The 14644-nt window shown below is 48.0% G+C and overlaps 1 protein-coding gene across 1 annotated transcript in view; it reads left to right on the top strand.

Annotated features, from left to right (window-relative positions):
• The window catches only part of Calb2 (calbindin 2), a 27042-nt gene extending 12981 nt beyond the window's left edge, over positions 1-14061 (top strand). Inside the window, 9 exon segments of the mRNA NM_053988.2 lie at positions 1379-1468; positions 3458-3538; positions 6546-6602; positions 7337-7414; positions 7849-7904; positions 8242-8281; positions 8534-8587; positions 10286-10357; positions 13376-14061. Of these exon segments, the coding sequence (NP_446440.1) occupies positions 1379-1468; positions 3458-3538; positions 6546-6602; positions 7337-7414; positions 7849-7904; positions 8242-8281; positions 8534-8587; positions 10286-10357; positions 13376-13492 (645 nt within the window). The 3' untranslated portion in view covers positions 13493-14061.
• The last annotated feature ends 583 nt before the right edge of the window (positions 14062-14644 follow it).

The following is a 14644-nucleotide window of genomic DNA, read 5'->3' as shown; positions in this document are numbered from 1 at the left end:
CCTCTCACCGCCTATTAGTAAAATTTCTGGGTTCTGTTCTTAAGAGAAATCAGTTAAGCATGAGCTCCTGGCTCTATGCTCCCTAGTGAGAAACATGCAGAAGCCATGGGTGTAAGAGAGCTGGCGGCGGTGCAGGGACATGTTTGCCAACAGATCTCTCATCAGCCCTCGTTTCTAGGAAGGTATGAGCCCAGGATACAGAAATCCCAGCTTTGAAAACTGACTTTGGGATCATGAGCTACACAGAAGAATGTGTTTAGCCGAGAGTTTCAAATCCAACCAACCTCTTAGTCATTCACTCCCTCAGCTGCCGTGAGGGTGACTGACAAGTCTGTCCATAGCAATCCCAATTGCTGTCATCTAGGACCGGTTCCCAGAGCATCGGCCATGTGGATTTTGGGAGTGGGAGCAAGGCTTTCAATCTCTAGCTATATTTACCTGGGTGACCTCGAAGAAAGTCACTGCATCATGGAGTCCATTTACGTGTGAGATGCAAGGATGACTTGCCCACTGGGGACCGTGGTAAACCTCTGTTAGGTTGCCCATATTTACGATAAGTAGTTGGCATCAAACCTTGCATATTTATAAATATGGATATATAATGACTGACAATAAATGGTAATTGAGACCAGTTTCAAAGGCCAAAGGTGATATAGAGGAATCCAGAAAAAGCTCTCAGAATATGTAGAATTTCTCTTGGGCCCATCCTGAGAAGTGTGAAACCTCAGAGAAAGGGGCCCAGGCAAGAAACAGAAGAGTAGATGTGCATGGGGGTGGGGCTGGGGCTGCAGCGCTGACTGAGAATAAGGAAGCGCTCCTTGGTGCAGGTAACGACTCAGCCACATCCCAAACCAGGGGAAGGTTCCAGACTAACAAGAGCCCACTGTGTTTAGGTTGAGGGGTAACGGGCTAAAGGGACTCTTAATAAGTAATCTATTTTTCTATGCTTAGAATAGTTGAGTGGAGGATTTAAACCTCCCCTCAGCTGTGCGGTGCCTTCACAATCTTTCTAGCATGAAATCAGATAAGAGTACTGCAGAATCGCAAGCGTGTCTGAGAAGAGACAAATGAGTGGCTCATTTTGTATTGGTGAAAGTGGTCGGAACCTGTTGTGGAGTGATGGGTGGTGTTGGGTTGCGCTAGGAGCTGTAACTCACATCGGAGTGGTGGGAATAAGGCCGAATCCCTTGGGGAACTGTGGATCGACCCATCTCAAATTCAAAGGGTGCATCTAATCACATGGTACCGAACATGCCCAGGTGTCCTGTGTCCCCTTGGTAATGTGTTCAGGACACGAAATGATGTCTAGCCCGCCTCACTGAGATCCTCAATTCTACAAAACATGGCAGCAAGATCGGCTTCATTTCTCTGTCTGCAGATGTCCAAGAGCGACAATTTTGGAGAGAAGATGAAGGAGTTCATGCAGAAGTATGATAAGAACTCAGATGGGAAAATTGAGATGGCAGAGGTGAGAGCCAAGATGGGGGTGCGGGGCGGGGGTGGTTTACAGAGAGTTGAGGGGCCGAGGAGAGTCAGGGGGCGTGGCTGAGAAGAGCCAGGGGCGTGGCTGAGAAGAGCCAGGGGGCGTGGCTGAGGAGAGCCAAGGGGCCGGCTGAGGCTTTAGTCCTTGTGCCCATCCCCCTTCCCATGCTCAGACACAGCATGAAACATCCCTACCTGAGCACTTGAGCCAACCAAACAGAAAGAATGGGGGGCTTTCTCTGTGTGTCACCCAAGGAAAGAGCGAGCAATAAACAATGGTCTAGGGTCTGGTCTCTAAATGCTAGGGGTCAGGATCCAACAGTTGCTGCAAATGTGTGATAAGCCAAGCTTAGGACTAGTTAATAGGAGTATGCATACCCCACCTAAATGCATCCAAAAATGAAAATATTTACTTTACGTAGATAATTTACATACACGACCTACAGACCATGTAATATCTATGTGCCTACATATACAAATGTGCACTCCCACACATATATACAGACTTATACATAAACATGTATGTCAACTGTGATCATCAGTTTTTTACCTGTGGTCAAGAGGCCAGGAATGGTAGTGGTAGCCCATAAATCGGCCTCGATCTCCTAGGATATATTGGTTCAAATGCTAGTGATAGACCAGAAGCTCTAGAAACGAAGCTTGAGACAGTAATCCCAGGGGTGTGGCATGCTGCAGAGATCAGAGAGGAAGAGAGGATTGTTTGCAAAGGGCAGAGAGATGGGAAGGCTGGGAGACCTTCTCTGCCTTGGCCTTTCTCCGATAGAACGCTCTGTTTCGCCTGGAGGCCCATATGAGTAAGTCAATGGGTACAGGCTGCTCTTTCCAAGAATTGAGGGAACCATAGACCTTCCCCAGTAGGGCTGCTCTAGTTTAGCTGAGGGTAGTTCACCTGCCGGGGAAGTTGTATCCAGCTGACAGTTCCCCTCAGGCCACTGAGGAATGGCACGGCAAATCAACTTCAAAGGCTAGACATAAAATACGTGTCCACGTCTCAGGATCACAAGACATCTTCTTTATTAAACCGGATAGAAATATTTCAGGGTTTATGGGCCGTGGTGTCTCTGCCTACAACACTCTCTTCAACACTGCCACTGTTAACAGGGGAGCAGATACTGGAAATAAACCCCAGAAGGGGCGGAGCCATGAGTCACTAGAACTTGACAAACACGCCTTCGGTCTTGTGTGGCACTTGGCTGTGGTTCACTTATTCCTCTTTTAAGTCGAGACACTCTACTAAAGAACGAGTTCGTGGTCAAGGTTGGTTCCAGCTCTGCCTCTCGTCTCTTCTTTTGGCCCTGTTTTTAAACAAAAACAAAACAACAACAAAACACCATTGTCCTCCTCAATCTTGCAACCAGAGGACTACAAACACTTCAGAAATCACATTCAGACACGCGGTTGCGTGTTCGTTTGCAGAGTGTGCCCCTCTTTAAATGCGAGGAAGTTTGCCCCACAAGCCACAGTAGCCCGCCTCTCATGAGTCATTGGTCAGCATGGGTCACATGCCTATTCCAAAGCCAATCACTGGTGAGGGGAATGGGATAGTCTCATTTGAGGGAGGGGTTGGTTAAACTAATTAGAATTTGCCTTAACCCGGGGATGCAGAGCAGTTAGGTGGGCTGCCAGCGCTGTTGGATGCATGGTGGGTATTTGCGGTTTCTGAGAATGAAGTTGTTAAAGTCTTATTTTGCAATCAATAGAGCAGCATCCCAAATGGTAAAGGCTCTCCTTTCCTGGGGGTAGAGCAGAGCATCCCAGGCCTCTCACTTCTCAGAACTTTCTACCCCTTTGAAGGGCCGCCAGCCTCTGTGCTCAAGGAGGGAAATGAAACAGAGCAAAATGCGATTTCCATACCGCTTGTCTACTGGCCATTTTCCATCCTTCCTGTGGGAAAGCCGGCTCTGTTCCCCGAGCCTCCCCCTCTCACACTGATGCGGTTTTCTGTGTCTCCCAGCTGGCGCAGATCCTGCCAACCGAAGAGAATTTCCTTTTGTGCTTCAGGCAGCACGTGGGCTCCAGCGCTGAGTTTATGGAGGTGAGCCTTCTCTCTGCACATGGAGACCTAGCTTCTTCCTGTATTCAGCAAAGGCTTGCCCTAACATCCGCAGAGAGTCCCTGGGAGGTGCTAGACCCCACAAGGCTCTACTACTTGAGGCGTGGTCTATGCGACAGAGATGTCACCTGGGCCCTTGTAGACTCCAAGCCACACGGAATTAGGACTCGGGCTCAACAAGATCCCCTGGTGGGAAAGAACCAGTTTTCAAGCTGGAAGACGCATTCCTTTCAGTGCAGTTTGCCTAAACATCAGATATGGGTTTAATTTTATGGCGATTTAAAGGATTTTCTCGGGTTTTTCTGAGATGGCAAGATTCTACAAGTCTGTAATTGATGTGCTGAATCCTGTCCTTAGTTCTTTTGCCTGTGTCAAAGAAAAGCGGTACATCCCTAGGGTTATTTTAGTTAGTTAGTTAGTTAGTTAGTTAGTTAGTTAGTTAGTGTCTATAGAAAATGGATGTGGGCTGAAGGAAGGTGTGGCTAAGTGGTGGAATTCTTGTCTAGCATGTGCAAGGCCCTGGCTTCTCTCCCTAACACAGAAGGAAATGCAGGAAGGGCCAAGGGGAGAAAGGAAGGAGAAGGAGGAGGGGAAGGAAAGAACTGAAGATAAAAGGAGAGGGGGAAAGAAAGAGAGGACTGTGCCTAGCCCTTCCTTTCTTGTAGAGATGAAGAGATTGGTCCTTACACCATCACTGGTCTGGAAGTGAGATGCATAACGCTTTCAAGGGTCAGGAATTGCTCATGCGCGCGCGCGCGCGCGCGCGTGTGTGTGTGTGTGTGTGTGTGTGTGTGTGTGTGTGTGTGTGTGTGTCTCGATGGAGTTTCTATCCACATGGTTGACATGATGCTATACCCTTGCATGATAATAACTTTCTAAACCTATGCACATCTGCAGAGCAAGCACAGACTCACACACACCTCCTGGGATCCCGCCCCCTCCAGGATCACCCCCTTCCTGGGGTTAGCCATTCATTCCATTCTTAGCATCTGCAAACATGAAATGGTCCCTCAGAAGCCCTGAAAGGCTTGTGTTCTCCCCTAGACTTTATCCTGCTGAGCACAACATTTAACATCTAATTTTAGGAATACCTCAGGACTTTTTTTTTTTTTTTTTGATTCTGCATAGCCTGGGTCTCTTTCACTTTTTTCCTAGAATGAGAAGAGAATAAGGACACCTTGGTAGAAGGGAAAGGAAGATGAGAGCTTAGCGCACAGAGCCAGCATAGAGTAAATGTATATATGTGTGCGGTCAGACCTGCTGCAGGATTATGGCTAGAGTAGCTTCTGGATGCTTTGCCCTGCGGGGAGAAATGGACCAAGCTGTCTAGAGTATGGGTTTGCTTGTGTTTCATAACTCTAAGAAAAACCAAGACCAAATGTTGTAGGGCGTGTGCGCGCGTGTGATGACCTTAAATTGTCCACGAGTTCTAACGCTCTTGCCACACAAGAGGCACTCATACAGAGGTAGCATGTGCTGGAGGGAAATTCAGGAATTCAGGGAAGAAATTTGACTTTGTTTTTCCCTCTCAGGAAACCCAGTGTGACGCAAGCGTGGCTTTGGAGCCAGGAGTGGTAGACAGAAAAGTCAAAGGAACAAATTTGAAAGAAATTAAAAAACAAAACACAAATATAGTACAAAGAGGGGAGCCAGGTTCTCTGGGACTCTTTGCCACAGACCCAGGAAGATCCATCTCCCACCCGATGGTTTCAGAGCCTTTATACATGGGCCCACAGATTCTCAGGACATTTAAGTCATCTGCTGCTCTGAGACAAATTATCCACCACATTTAATACCTTAAAGAAATAAAACGTGTTATCCAATAATGCCTATGGTTGAAACCACTTACCTGGTGGCTCTGTCCAGAGCATCGTATGGACCCTATTGGGATGCCAGCTGAGCCAGAGTCCTTGAAGGCTCCACTGGAGCTGGAAGAGACCCCATCTCCATGGTGGCGAGACGCTTATACCATCCAGTTGAAACTGCCCCTTGGAAGGATGCAGCTGTTGTGGTCAGCAAGCTCAGCCCTGAGCTCTAATCCCTCACCAAATAAAAGACTCAGATCAGAGCCCAGGGCTGGGAGTGGGTGTAGGCCTAGGTCACACGGTTATTCTGGAGGTGGGGCTCAATCTCACTTGAATCATGTGAGAGCAGAAGATAGGTGATTGGGGAGAGGGAGGGAAGAGAGAGAGAGAGAGAGAGAGAGAGAGAGAGAGAGAGAGAGAGAGAGAGAGATTGATTTTATAGGAAAGGCAAGGGAGTAGTGTTTTGGTGACAGTCTAAAATAACCAGTTGCACTGCTAATTCTGCTTGACCATTGAACATGTCTGTCAAATACATCTTTATGGGAAGATGGCAGAGTGAGAACAGTAAACAGTAACCAGGCCTGTTCCTGCTCCCTCTTGAGTTTGCCTCCTATCCCTGCCTCATCAATAAAAGGAAATCTCACGCCCAAAGCAAACCCAAGATCTATCAGGCCCTTGCTTGATCCCTGATCAAAACTGCCTGGTTAGCACTTAGAAAAAGTCAACCCTACTTTACAGGATGAACCATAAGAGGACCTGGGAGCCATCGGGCTGGCTCAGTGGGTGAGGGTGATTGCTGTCAAGTCCAACAACCTGAGTTCAAACCCCAAAGCCCACATGTTGAATGGAGAAAACAGCTTCTACAAGTTGTTCCCTGGCTTCCATAGGTGTGCAGTGGTGAGCACACCATACTTCCCTCAACATATGAAGCAAATAATAAATACAAAAGAGGACCTAAGCCTAGAGCAAATTAAAGTAAGAGGCTTTTGCCAGGTGGTTTTTCTCCTCTTCTGTGTAACCTTGTTTCCTCCTTTGTGACACTAAAGGGACTGGCTAAGCCATTGTCTCATGAAGACTCTCTAACATCCCTGATACCGAGACCCTACTGTCCCATAAAAGAGGACTTGGAGGGGGGTGGCAGGATTTGCTATGCTTTTATGAATAGATTGGCATTGCCATTGCAGGCTTGGCGGAAGTATGACACAGACAGAAGTGGCTACATCGAAGCAAATGAGCTCAAGGTACGATGGGTCCTAGGGATGGCACCGAGGAGGGCAAGTTATAGTACCCAAGAGCCACCCGAAGGCCTTTGTGGTCATACCACAGATGTTAAGAGGTTAGGGAAGTAAGAGAAATGTAAGCTGTGTAATTGGTAGAGCTTAAAGATAACTTTGATTGTATAAATGAATACATCATGGGGGGATAGAGAATTAGAGGCCAGAGACTTGGTGGGTCAAAAGAACCAGGGAGGGAAGGGATGTTGAATGAGGAACATGGGGTTGTGGTCTCCTTAGTTGATCCTGGCACAGACACTGGACTTCTTTGAAGAAATCCCGTGCCAGCAATAGGGAGCTACAGGACCAGGCATTCAGCCAAAGCGCACTTCTTGGCACCCTAGGGTCCAATATAGGTGCTCTTGAGGAAACTCCAGAAGATTGGCTAACTTAGACATCTACCCCAATTCCTCTGGGAAACCAGTGACCCTTGGGCATAGCTGGGCCCTTTACGGAGTTCTGAGAAGGGAGTCAAAGTCAGTCTCTACCATCTATTCTGTGTGCAGTGTTGTGTGTACCCAGAAGCCACCCAAAGGCCTTGATGGTCACACCACAGATGTTGAGAGGTTAGGAAAGTTAGAGGAGTGTAAGCTGTGAACTTGGTAGAGCTTAAAGATCACCTTTGATGTTCTAAAATAATAAGTAAATGAATGGGTGGCTGTGGCCGGGGTGGTGAGCAAGATGGGGCTTTGGTGTTCCAGGGATTTCTGTCCGACCTCCTGAAGAAGGCCAACCGTCCCTATGATGAACCTAAGCTCCAGGAGTACACCCAAACCATAGTAAGTGCTGTCGCCACCTCTCCTAGTGCTGCGGGGCGTGCATGGGTCCTGAGCCCCGAGGCTTCTAATGTGCAGGGTCCTTTCTCTGCTGATGCTTCAGGCATATGTCAAGTGTCTCATGATAGCCAGTTAAAGTTCACAGAGCCATACCTCCCTGGAGGCTGAACTTACTGCCATGGTGATATTGGGGTTGGAGGGGGTTCTCCATTTCCATGGGAACCAATAAAGCTCCAGGAGAAGATGAACCTCAAGAGGGTGGGCCTTCAGTGATGGCTGTCGTGTCTCACCATCCCAGACGTATTGAATCGCCACAGTCTCCCCCCCAGTGACTGACTGAGACCAGGCTGGTCCCATAGCTTCAGATGACCCCAGGGCAGGTAGAGGCCCTTAGATGAGAAGTTCAGATAACCCAGCTGCCTTTCTGTTCCCAACAGCTACGCATGTTTGACTTAAATGGAGACGGCAAATTGGGTCTCTCAGAGATGTCTAGGTATGTACTGCCCCTGGTGTCACTTTGAACAGGCAGGCTCCTGTGCTGCTGTCCCCATCTGAGTCCAAGACAAAAGCGACTGGAACTGGAACCCCCACCCTCACCCCCACCCCCGACTCCCAGTGTGTCAGGCTCCCTCACCCTCCCCACTGCCTTCGTGCCCGCTCCGGGAATGGCAAACCTTGCTGCCACACTTTGTCCATTTCTTTTTTTTTTTTTTAAACATTCCAACCAACTCCTGTTTTTAAAGTGCTCAGCGATTGTTTCCATAGCTACAGATGCTTCCTCTAGACCCATGGCATATCCTCTTATCTCTGTTCTAATATTTTCTTTCCAGACTCTTGCCTGTACAAGAAAACTTCCTGCTGAAATTTCAGGTACAAACGTCGCTTTGCTTTCTTTTGGCTCTCTCCATACCCCCTCATCTCATGGAGCTTCAGCCTCTGCGCACACACACACACACACACACACACACACACACACACACACACAGGCATACACACACACACACACGCACGCATGTACCCACCGAAAGTCATGCAGACTTATACGGTTCCTTACACATTTACCCTCTCTCCCCCTCATTTATACTTTGGGGCTTCATTTCTTTAACTCTTTGGCCTTTCCAGGGTATGAAGCTGACCTCAGAAGAGTTCAATGCCATCTTCACATTCTATGACAAGGTGAGAGGGAACAGTGTGGTGGGAAGGAAGGAGCCCTGTCACCTGTGGTGACAATGGCCAGAGTTGCTTGGTCTGTAGGAAGAGGCCAGCTTTCCAGAAGGGGCACCCAGGGCCTGCAGTTTCTTTCTTCTGCTGTGTGAGAAAACAAATGGTGATCTTTGATTCCTGACCTACAGAGGCCCACAGGTTTTGCTCAGAGACATAAGTGTACATGATGGAGCCGGGTCATGATACAGCAGTAGGAACGGTCTTTTGTTTGGTTTTCTTTCCTTCTTTCTTTCCCTTCCTTCCTTCTTTTCCCTCCCTCCCTCCCTCCCTCCCTTCCTTCCTTCCTTTCCTTCCCTCCCTCCCTCCTTCCCTCCCTTCCTTCCTTCCTTTCTTTGGTTTCGGTTTTGAGACAGGTCTTGCTATGCAGCCTTAGATGCTATCAAATTCTTCACCCTCTGGTCTTGGCCTCTGGAGTGGGGGGACAACTGGCTTATGGTTCTTTATAGTGCCACACACAGCTCAGTCACTTGTTTTCTGGGTCTTTGGAAGTGAGACTCATATCCCAGCCCCACCCCAGTCTTAGCTGTCCCCTGCCTGTGTGGCTCAGACGGTCTCCTTTATAATGAAAGGGCTGGAGGTGGACCTAACAGCTATACTCAGTTACCACCAAGCTTCTGCAACCTCATTTATGTTTGTAATGCAAATAAGAAACAGCACAGGAAGGAAGCCAATTTGTACTGGAATGTCCGGTATTCACTGCTGTCGACAGAATTAAGTGCACTATTCTGTCCTACTATGGTCTGAACACTTCTCTTTGCACAGAAATGGAAAGGTTAGATCTTCCTTCTAAGCACACATGCACATACATAGGTGCACTCACACACATACATACACACACACACAAATACATATACTCTCTCACATACATACACACACACACTCACACATACACTCACACATGCGTACACACTCATACACACAAATATTACATACTCACTCACACTCATACACATACATACAAATTCTCATACACACTCATACATTCACACACTCACACAACTAACACACACGTATACACTCACACACATACATATACATACTCACACTCACACATACACACACATGCATACACACTCATATTCACACACAAATCTTACATACACATACACACTCACATATACTCATACACATACATACACTCAATACACACACATATACACACATGCATACACACACATGCATACACACTGACACACACATAATATACTTAAACATACACCCACACTCACAAACATGCATACATATACATTCTCACATACACAACTCACACACTCCCATATATATATTTACACACACTCTCTCATACTCACACATACACATACACAGACATATACATAAACTGTCTTGCACACACAGGCACACACAGTCTCACACACATACATACACACTCATATACACACATACTCACAAACATACATACACATCTCGTGTCCACAACACTCTCTCTCTCTCTCTCTCTCTCTCTCTCTCTCTCTCTCTCTCTCTCTCTCTCTCACACACACACACACACACACACACACACACACACACACACACACACACACACACACCAGAGCTCTTGAAATTAGGTGGTTTAAAGAGCTCTGGTCAGGATGACTGGGGTCTGAATTCAAGAGCACTGCGCTGACGACTCTCTGCTGCCACCTTCAGGATGGAAGCGGCTACATCGATGAGAACGAGCTGGACGCCCTCCTGAAGGATCTGTATGAGAAGAACAAGAAGGTGAGGGTTGAGCCCAGGAGTGGGTTAGGGTCTCCGGGCTGGGAGAGGTGAGCACACTCAAAGAGAAAAAGAGGGGGAATGGATTCTTTTTTCCCCCCGATCTGCAACGACAACACAGTTGCAATTTGTGGGGTGGGTGTCTTTTATGAGTTGACTTGAAATACGCATAACAAAATGTGTCATTGTAAAAGAATATGCCCTAGGGGTGTGGAACATATTCATCACACTGTGTAAGCACCGCCATCTCCACAAGTCTTGCCCTGAGAAGCTGAAACCTAATACCCTCCATCCCAGCTCGCCCATCTTCTTGTTCTGCAACCTTGCATCTGTAAATTCACTACTTCAGGTGCCGTGTAGAAGGGGAATTACGTGACCACTTCATGGTTGGTTAATTTCTCTCGGCATGCTGAACTCAAGGCTCATCCATGTTAGAGCATGATGGAATTCTCCTTTCAGAGCTGAATGGCAGTCGCCTTCCTGTGTAAACCGTCCTGTCCACCCACGCCGCCTTGTGTTGGCTGTTGTGAAAGGCGGTGGATAAGGTGATGTTGATATAGCCCATTCCAGAGGTGTGCCTGCCAAGTGGTCCTCATGAAAGACTTTTAACACAAAGAGAGATTTGGGAGGGTAGGAGCCGAGAGGGGTAAAGATTGTTCCAAATCCATTAACTGAAGAATCTAGGGCTGGGGAAGAGGCTGGAAGGGAATCATTGGTGAACCTGTTTCTTTCAAAGGCCAAGAAAACCAGCAATTTTGTGCCAGGTACTGCTTCTTGGGAATGTCCTCCCTTCCACATGCATGAGTGTGCGTGCATGCACGAACACACACACACACACACACACACACACACACACACACACACACACACACCTCAGTACCCTCAGTAGGATGGCGACCAGAAGACAGCATTTGCAGCTGTCTTCCTTCACCTGCCAGAAGATAGCTTTCACTGAGAAAATGACTGCTGCTTTCTTTAATTAAATAGCAAATGCTCTGTGACTTCTAGAGCTGTCTAACCGCCTTGGCTGCCAAAGAAGAACTAAATTTAATGCTCAATTTCAGGAGAAAAAAAAAATCGCTGCAGCCTCTGGGTCCATTTGTCTCTCTTTTCCAGGACTTTCTGGTCTTCCTGGCTTCACCCTGAGTATCAGCCTTCATTGATTAGAACCTACATTTACATTTTAATGTTACCTAACCTGTGCTTCGGATAAGATGGGTCTGGGAGTAATTGATAAGGATTCAAACAGTTCCTAGGAAGAAGAAAGCCTTTGGCAGAGCCAGTATTAGAACTCAGTAAACCTTTTTCCTGACACTGTATCCCAACAGAGAATCATTTATATAGCCATGTGTGCTCAAATGAATATTAGGGAGCTGAAAGGAAAATCATCACTGACTTGCATTGCATGAGTGAGGCATAATTAGTCTTTATAAGGCTGTGCCTAACACTTGGAGTTGGTTATGTCTGCACACATGCATACACTAAACCAGAGTGACCTGCATGTCCTGGTCATCAACTCACTGGGCTCTTTCTTAGTTGATATGAAGAACAGAGACTAGAGCTGTGCAGGTCAGCCCTGGGATGTGCATACAAAGGCAAGGGCTAGGATTCGGAGGTAACCCTGAAGGTTGAGGAACAGGGTTTTTACAAGGCTCTTTACATGGGAGCCTTCCACATGTGCCAGGCTCCAGACTTGACACGTGGGCATTAAGAGAGTGAATCAGCAAATGAAAAGAGTCCAGGTTTCTAAGCAGATTATTACTGGAGGCTCCTGAAGGGATGGGCTGATGGAACTGGACATCAGTAGTTCCCAACGTCTCTAAGGCTTTGGTAGATCCCTAAGGCCTTTCCCAAGTTTTGAACAGAATTCCAAAATATAAAATTAGGCTTTCTCTGCCACACTTCCCCCTAGAAATTTTTTTCAAGCTTGGGGTTGATATGACACTCTCCCCACCAAAGGAAGTCTTTTCCTTGGTTACATGTGAATGGTGCACAGTTAGGCTCATATCCTTCCCCAGTGTGTACAAATTATACGACCTTTTCAGGAATGTTACAACATTAGGAAAGATGTTCCTCAATGTTTGCAAAATGCCTTTGGGTGGGGACCCTGACATAAACCTAAGAATGACTGGTTTGAGAGGTTGTCTCCAAACTGTATTAAGAAAAACATTTGACAGTTGGGCCCTGGGGGGAAAAGGTGGGCCAGGTAACTAGGGGAAGTTTGGGGCTCTGGGGACAGAAGATATTTTTGATGAGGTAATCCTTTAAGTGGCTTAGCCTTTAGCCTCTGTTTTCTCATTGGAGTAATTGAGATAAGGAACCATCAACCTGAAAGGGGAAGCATATTTTTAGATATCTATCAATGTTTATCACAAGAAGAAGTAGAGGGGGAGGAAGAGGAGGAGGAGGGGGAGGGGGAAGAAGAAGAGGAGGAGGGGAGGGGGAGGAGGAAGAGGAGGAGGAGAGGAGGGAGAAGAGGAGGGGAGGGGGAGGAGGAAGAAAAGGAGGAGGGAGGGAAGAGGAAGAGGAGGAGGAAGGGGGGAGGAGGAAGAGGAGGAGAGAGGGGAGGAGGGAGAAGAGGAGGGGAGGGGAGGAGGAGGGGAGGAGGAAGAGGAAGAGGGAGGAGGAAGAGGAGGAGATGGAGTTCTTGAAAGGTGGAGGAGTAGATTTGAGTCTTATAAAGACCACAACTGTCAACACAGTAGTCCCGAATCTTTAGACCGATGGCCACCACCACGCCTCCATGAAACAAGGGTTATCGATGCTCCCATTTTCAGCTAAGGCTGCTGAGCCCCAGAAAAGTTGACTGCTTTCCTCAAAATGATTCAACCAGCCAGTGAGAGGATTTTAACCCAGCTCTACCTGACTGTAAAACCCATGCCTTTTGTCCATCTAGACTCCTTACCTTAGGATCGGTTGAAAGGAAGGTTCCTTCAGTGTGTTCATGATTGTGTTGGGGCAGGAGACTCTTTTGGGCCAGGCCATGAGCTAAGCCCACCCTCACCTCCTTCTCCCTCCTAGGAGATGAATATCCAGCAGCTCACCACCTACAGGAAGAGCGTCATGTCCTTGGCCGAGGCAGGGAAACTCTACAGAAAGGACCTGGAGATTGTGCTTTGCAGTGAGCCCCCCATGTAAAGGGGTGAAGGGACAGGGGCTGCTTCTGCACCTCCCCTAAACCCTGCCCCCCACTGCCCTGACTCTCTTGAAACTCCTTCCCAGACCTCTCCACCCCTGCAACCTGCACACACCAGCCTGTGGGGCAGGAAAGGAGAGATGGAAAGAGGGTGGCTGGTAGCATTCCTTTGAGCTGCACCAGCCCAACCCTGGCCTGACAGACAGCTGTGCCTGTGGTGGGTGGGTCACACGGTTGGTGGGTAGGGGCACAGGTGGGGCTTCCCTAGTCTCTTTGCTGTGATGCATGAGCTCCTTCGCTGTATGATTTAGGCTTCCGAGTCCAACAGAGTGCACTCCTTCCTCTTGCTGCACCAGCCTCCTTCTCCCCAGGCCCCCCACTGACCCCCGCAATTCCAGGTTCTGTCCACCGGCTTGCTAATGATATAACTGTCTTCTCAGAGCTACTGTGGAGGGTCATTGCCCTCTTCTTGTGTTCTTGACTTGTGTGTTCCTTTTATTTTGGGGTTTCCCTGTCTTCTCGTTTACCAAAGAAGAGTTTACAGAGAATAAAGTGGAAATGTCCTGCCGTGGACGCTTACCCATTTCTTGTCTCGGGCAATGTTTCTCTGTGACAAAGGGTGGGCTTTCCATAGGGACGGGAGGGCACCGAGGCTATGTGACTGGGGTTCAGGACACCCCACCCCAAGATTTCACTGGCATGTGCCTCATGGCCGGAGGAACACAACAGGATCCTTGGATATGCTGAGTTTGAGGCTAAGCCCCAAAACAGAAAGGAGGCTCTGGTGGTGAGGGCCCAGTTGGCAAAGCACTTGCCTTGCAAGCACAAGGACCTGCGAGTAACCCCAGAACCTGTGTCAAAATGGCGGGTGCTCAAGACTGCATCACAAGGGAGACAGACGGGAGGATCCCTGTGGGGTTGTGGTTAGCTACTCCAGACCAATCAGAGAGCCTGTCTAGAATGTAGTGGATGGCGTTTCTGAAGATGACACTTGAGGTTGTCCTCTGGCTCCATTGACACAGGGACACACACACACACACACACACACACACACAACCACACACAACCACACACACACAACCACACACACACAACCACACACACACTTGCACACCCAGGAACTTAAAAAAAGAGACTTCAAAACACTATGACTT

Source organism: Rattus norvegicus, chromosome 19 (genome assembly GCF_021556685.1).
Source record: "Rattus norvegicus strain SHRSP/BbbUtx chromosome 19, alternate assembly SHRSP_T2T, whole genome shotgun sequence".
NCBI lineage: Eukaryota > Metazoa > Chordata > Mammalia > Rodentia > Muridae > Rattus > Rattus norvegicus.
This window is presented reverse-complemented; position numbering and strand designations above follow the sequence as displayed.